General features: G+C 35.2%; 1 protein-coding gene across 1 annotated transcript in view; it reads left to right on the top strand.

Moving 5' to 3' along the window:
* The first annotated feature begins 4,610 nt into the window (after nucleotides 1-4,610).
* Nucleotides 4,611-6,810, top strand: part of UROS (uroporphyrinogen III synthase) — a 13,399-nt gene continuing 11,199 nt past the window's right edge. The window contains exons 1-3 of the mRNA XM_009576595.1: nucleotides 4,611-4,673; nucleotides 5,439-5,522; nucleotides 6,520-6,616. Coding sequence (XP_009574890.1) covers nucleotides 4,611-4,673; nucleotides 5,439-5,522; nucleotides 6,520-6,616 — 244 coding nt within the window. The remainder of the gene's footprint in view (nucleotides 4,674-5,438; nucleotides 5,523-6,519; nucleotides 6,617-6,810) is intronic.

Genomic DNA, 6,810 nt, shown 5'->3' with positions numbered 1-6,810 from the left:
CTGAGTCCTTTGCTGCTCCTCTGGATTGCCATATCAAAGAACTAGTTTTGTTGTTGAGTTTTGTGACGTAGACACCCAAATAGCAGGAATTATTCTCAAATCTTTTTTTGATGTTGTGTATCAAACATGTCTGTGTTTTCGTATCTTGATGATATATGTATTACAGTATCTGTGAATTTGGTAAGATTTCTGAACCATACTTCGTGGCAGCCTTGCGGGTAGGCTTTTTTTCTTTGGTTATTAAACCCATCTAATCATAGTAAAAGAATATTGGTAAGAAATGCATAGCATCAAAAATCCTAGCCCAGGCATTTTTAGAGGTTTTTTAAAAATCATATCTTAATAGTGTCTTATAATTATCTCCATTTATGTTTATGGTGGAACAGACAAGTCCCTTTGCACTTGGCAATGAAACCTTATTTTGTGACCCATACAGTTGCTTATAATCAGAACGGTATTACAAAAGTTTAGTACATTTTGCAGCTCTCAGTGTCACTTAGCAGCAAGAAACAAAAGGACCCATTTATTTATTTTTACAAGCTGTCCTCTGTATTAAAGATAGTTTGCAGTTAGGTTGGGGACAGGTTTTGAAATGAAAGTTGAGTGACCCACCAAGATGTTCTTTCTGTACAATGTTTTATATAAAAAATCTGCAAAGGTTTTTTTAATATGAGAGTATTGCTCCTTTTTACTGTACTAATACCAGGAATACACATCCTAATCAGCTTTGTATTTTAATTGAAGGCACAGGGATGTTGGAATTTTACTGTCTGATGCTGTAAACGGGAAGCATTTCAATTATGTCTGTAAGCAAAATATTCTGAATATGCAACATGACTTAAAATTACCCTTCTTCTAAATTAAGTAAGGTGGACTTAAAATTAAGTAATGTGGACTCAGAAGCATCAAGCTGTTTGTACTTCGGTTGTGATGTAATGCCTTAGATACTCCAGTCGCTCTTGTACTTCGTTGTCAGAGCTAATGGGATGGTTCCCAAACCTCAGACTGACTAATACAAGTTTTTCTTCATCTTTGTGTCTGTGTGCTCAAGACAGAAAATCTGTTGTCCTCTTATTGGCTGTTTGCAAGCCTAATGGGTTTTAAATGGTATTTTTTTAACATCTGAAGAGCAATCTTTGCAGGATTGTTATTGGGGCTCAGGCAAACAAAGTGCTTGTTTAGCGAGCCAAAAGTAGGTGGCCAGCATCATCCTATAAACAAAGACTTGGCAGTGTGAAACTTAATAAGGTTATTTGTACACATTCTCTTTTCCAGATAGAGATTCAGCACTGCTGGACTCTGCTAAATCCATCCATATCTAAATAGAAACTTTTAATGTTGTTTAGAAGTTTGTGCATACCTCTCTTGATTAACTATCTAATATATAAGATATAATTTGTAGATAAAATGTATAAGATATCTAAAATATATATTTGTGTTTTAAGTACTTCCCTCAGAATACATCAAAAATTACCGAAGATGCTGCATGTCTTATTTATGTGCTTCCTCGTAATGCTCTTTGATTCAATAGGAATGTTTGTCAGGGTTCTTGACCCTAAGCATGTTTAGCAGAAAGCTAGCTGTTTGGAAAATTGTATTTCAGTCATTTGTAGGTCACTCCTTAGTAACATCTCAAGGACGCAAGTAAACCATTAAGAATACTATATTTCTCTTACCATTCCCAGTGCAGAGGGACCCTCGCATCATTGCAGCAAGTCATAAAAACTTCTGTGTATGTTTTTTCCCCACAAAAAGAATCCATCATGGAGTTTTAACTTCTTCACCCTTTTAATGTATATTGGCATATTTTTGGTTTGAAAATGTGCTCATGCATGCTTATCCCTCTTTGGGATCTTGTCTGCCTTCTCTCCTGCCTGCCCGTTAAGATGGCATTTTGCTCCAATTCACAGTGATGTGGTGGTGGGGCACAAATTGCTAAGAAAGTGAGTTCGGGTGGGTTGCACCCATAGTGTTGGATGTGACGACCTGGCATTTGGAAATGAGTGTATGCCACTAGTTTTCGTTTGGTCACATCTGTCACCAAATCTATCTGAACTACACAGGCAGAAAGAACAGAACAGTCCGAGAGGTTTATGGCTGTGGAAAGAGACTAATTTTTTCAGCAGTAAAACCAAAAGCAGTCATAGGGTACTTGCAGATCAAAATACATGTTATTCATGAATGCACAAACTTATAGATTCCCTAGGTCAAATTTGTCTTCTGGTGGACACTTGCAGCCCCTTTTTGAAGTTGATAAACGAGCTCCCTTCTGGCAGAATTGAAAATAAGCCAGCGGCTTCTAGGAGCGCCAGGGCTGTGCAGTCTTGCTCTTTTTACAAGTGAGCCAGATGGCCGAGTCCAAAATACAGCTTGCATGATTTCTTTGTAGAGGAGACAGCTAGGTAATTGCATCTTGCAGTAGTTCATGATACTTTATGACTCTGTAATTATTCTTTGGTTTCAGCATATATTTTGTATGCAGGATGTAAACAAAATAATTTGATTATTGTAAGTCATGTTGTTAAGCATGGATGTTTACCCAATTCTTATTGTTATTCATTTCTTGACACAGTAATAAGGCATAGGATGGGAAGTTAATTCATTTCTAACTACCTAAAGTAATTAATTAGAAATCTGCTTTCCCCAAGTGTACCTGAATTAACTCTCTCGTGTCATCTGAGGGTTTTGTTACAATACTTTTGGAAATTGTTCTTTCCAAAAAGTATTAGCTTGTATTATACAGTTTGGAAGGACTGTTATTTTCTTCCTTATATTTACATTTTGATAACTTCATAATGTTATTAAATTTATATATTTTGGAAATAGGAAGGTGTGGTAGGTTAGAGTTAACATTTTTCTTGGTGCTGTTAGACTGTAAGAGTACTAGTAGAAATGTAAATGTGTCATACTTAGAGCATAAGCACTGAAGGTAGAGTTATAGTAAAGATTGTTAGTAAATTCAGTATCAGAACAACAATCTATACTACAAAGAACTGTGTGCAAACTAGGTTTTTACAAGAATGTTGGATTTTTAAAGTAAAGACTGTTACAGTGTTAAAGTGACTGAGAAAAGTCATTTAGCCCTACCTCCTTCAAGCTACTAGCAACTGGATACTCAGGAGTATTTGGGAGTCTAACTCTTGAAAGCCATGGATGGGATCTACTTTGGCGTTTGCTCTAGCAAGAATTACCATTTTTGAGAATATGGCCCTTGACAAAGTCCTTGTTTCTTCTTCTACGTGTTTTTAGTCATTCGATTTGACTTTACTGGCCTTGGTATTTCAGAACTGCAAAGCCCTACCAGTTTCCATCGTGTCAGTTTTGAGTGCTGGAAGTCTTGTGGAAATGAGCACTTCCATGTCTAATGGTAAGACGTTCAGAATCAAACACCTGAATTAGGACACCACAGTTGAAAACCTAGATTAAAAAAATGAAGTTTAAAATCCACAAAATTCACGTAGTATCACAGTCGGATATTGAATTCCTGGGGGTGGTGCTTTGGGTGCCCTTTTCACCACCTGCATTTTGCGGTGCTTCTGGCTAAAGATGAATGTGTGACACTGAGCTCTGGTTACTTGTACCAGATCCCGTTTTGTCCATTGTTGTCTAAAGCTGCCTTTTCTCTTTTCTGTTTTCATTTTTGTCTGAACAGTTTTTTTTGTCTCTGGTGAAGTCTTGAGGATTTCAATGCAATTGAATAAAATTTAAGATGTTCGGTATATTTGGATATTTATAATTATTCATTTTGAAGAGAATTTGCTAGTATGTAATCTATCAGGAAAGTAACACATAGATAATTAAGGTAAATGTACAGTTAGAGAAAGGATTTTTGTTTGTTTGTATTATTGCATTTGTTTACTTTGATGCTTGGTATATTTGCTTACGTGTTATAACAGGCTTTGAATTCAGCACCAAAGTCAACTTTCAAGGAACTGAGAACTGTCATCTTCCATTTTAATGGCAGAATGTATTTTTTCAGTCTTGCCTTGTTTACTATGGATATATCAAAGAAGGCATATGAATATTATATATATTATATTCATATGTATAAGTGTGTGTATATATACACACATATGTTTGGTTTTTTTAAAAAAGTTTTGAAACACTGCCCTGCACGTGTTTTCCCCCACGAAAAAGGTTAGACCCCAAACGCATCAAATTAAATCACTTGATACATAAGCCCTTGCATACTCATTATGACGAGCATAGGGTGGAAACTAGCATGGAAACGAATAGAATAGAGTAAGTTTTTATCGATAGGAGCTTATTACGTTGCTGAACGTGACTGCATTGTAGGGGTTGCTACTTCTTCTACAAATATTCTCCTTTAAAATGTATTCTCCTTGATGACTTTCATTATAGTTTCTCCCTTAAGCAGTATTATCTAAAGAGAGCATGTTATTTGTTGGTCTTATCAGGGTGGATATTCATGCCCAAAGAATGTACGTTAACTGCTTACTCATTGTATAGAGAGCAGTGAAACTGTTAGCAACCCAGTTTCTTTGAAGCTGGGCTATTAAAGTCACTGTTTAGTAGAAAGTTCTCTAGATCTAGTTTAGATAAACTTTGTTATTGTATTTCAGAGTTCTTTTGTAGTTATTTGGTAAACAATGAAGGTTCTGTTGCTGAAGGATCCCAAAGACAAGGATTCAGGACCAGATCCGTATATTAAAGTGAGTAAACTTTAAAAAAAGGAAACAATTGTGTCACTTCACTGTTAAATAATAGTATCATGCATTCAGCAAGATAGATGAATTTAACTGTTTCAAGTGAAAAATGTGCTTAATCGAAATTAGGAGTGCATGTCTGAAATTATGCTAAGAAAAAAATTATGCTAGAAAATTTGCTGTTACTGAAAATATTAGTTTAGTTATGGGACATTCATACTGAATTCACTGTTAAAGCTCAGCAAAGTACTGATATTAAAACAATTTCATTTTAATTAATTAATATTAATTATGTTCATATGGATAGAATTAAGATTACAAAAAACGTTAGTAGTCTTACTGGGAATGTAATGTGAAAAAGAGGTTACCTGCTGCTGTGGTCCTTTCTGCTCTTGCCTTTGGTCATGTGAGGAGGTCTTACTCATAAGAGCAGTTGTATTGACTTTAAAGAAATACAGAGATGTACAAGAATATTTGCAGGACTAGGTGATCGTTTGTCACTTAGGGACTCCAGACTTATGTGCTCGTGTATACTGTAACTATTCAGTAGCTATGTAGGAGGCCTCAGTTCTGCAGCTGTTTGTTTAGTATTATGTTGTAATACTAAATAACTAACAAAACCAAACTAGATTCACTAGTAAAACCAAATAAGATGCCTTTGTATTTTACTTTAGTAAAAAGAAATATTTGTGCTGACTTAGTCAATTCTTTGAAAAAGAAAAAACTACTGTTTGAAATCTATTTCAAGAGCTGAAAACCTTTTTTTGATAGGAATTAGGATTATACGGATTTGAAGCAACTTCGATACCAGTTTTGTCATTTGAATTCATATCTCTTGAAAGCTTATTTGAAAAGGTAAGTTTTAAATTATTTCAGTTGTCTTATTTTCAACATAATTTAGGCCATGGTTGCCAAGATGCCATGTCTTATCTTGATTTAATAATGCCCTTTGTGGTACCTCTTTTTGTGTTTCCACAAACACAGTTGTATATAATACTATATTGTATACAACACAATAGAATATTGTGTAGAACGTCAAGTACGTTGCCCATACTTGTTGAAGAATTAAGTTGGTCAGATAGAATTCACATTTAGGTTGATGGACCATAGATAGTCACAGGTATTGGGCATTTTGTCCCAACAAAAAATTAGAAGACTGTAGTGACAACTAAAGGTTACCTGGGGTTCACCCTTACATTGTACGGAAATCGTGTACTGCATCTCCTAGTTACATGGAAAAAAATTGCATAATTGGTGTTCTCTTTCTACTCTTTCTTCAATGTATATATTTCACTTCAAAATGTTGTAAAGGTTTTCCGAAGGAGGTTCCCTTTATTGACAATCTCCAACAGCACTGAACTTTCTTAGGTGTTTGAATGTATCATGATCTGCATTGACAAGTGATCCAAGAACATTTTTCGGGTTTTTGTACGGATCTTTGAGAGCCCATTAGTAATCTTAACTGTTCTTTGAGGGGGCAGGGGGCAAGGAGCTGTCTGGATAGTACCCTCTGTGTTACTACTTTGTTCTCTTGGATGAATTTGTACGTACCTCATATATCATCCGCCCATCCTTCCAGCTCATTTCAGTGACAAGAATCCTTGTCCATTCCTACAGATTCTCAGAATTAACGTAATCTGTGCAAGTTTTGTTCTGAATTTGAGATTTGTAATATGTTTCTCTTTTAAATACTCTGGGTACTGATAGTAATGAAATATTTGCCCGTTTCAGTTTCAGGCATTTATTGAGGCTGTTCTGTTCTTCACAAGATTATAAAGAATTGATCAACTTAATTTTTTTAATTTATTTACTCATTTTTTATTTACTTCTTAAATTTACTGTTTATAAGTAGCTCTCTCATCCAGAATGTTATGGAGGCCTGGTTTTTACCAGTCCAAGAGCATTAGAAGCCATCAAGATATGTTTAAAAGAGAATAGTAAAAATGAAGGTAAGTGCATATTTATATTCCTTGGTCTTTCTGTTGCAGTATTTTGTGACGTTTGTAATTTTACTTCACCCACCAGTAGGTGTTTGGAGTATGCCTTTTTTAAAAAAGCTTTATCTCGTAGTTCTTTTGGCATCATGCTAAATTGAGCTTTTAAGGGTTGGGTTTTCCGCACTTATGCTGTTGTTAAAAATGAA

The sequence above is a fragment of the Fulmarus glacialis genome, unplaced genomic scaffold (assembly GCF_000690835.1).
Source record: "Fulmarus glacialis isolate BGI_N327 unplaced genomic scaffold, ASM69083v1 scaffold10404, whole genome shotgun sequence".
Lineage (NCBI taxonomy): Eukaryota > Metazoa > Chordata > Aves > Procellariiformes > Procellariidae > Fulmarus > Fulmarus glacialis.
This window is presented reverse-complemented; position numbering and strand designations above follow the sequence as displayed.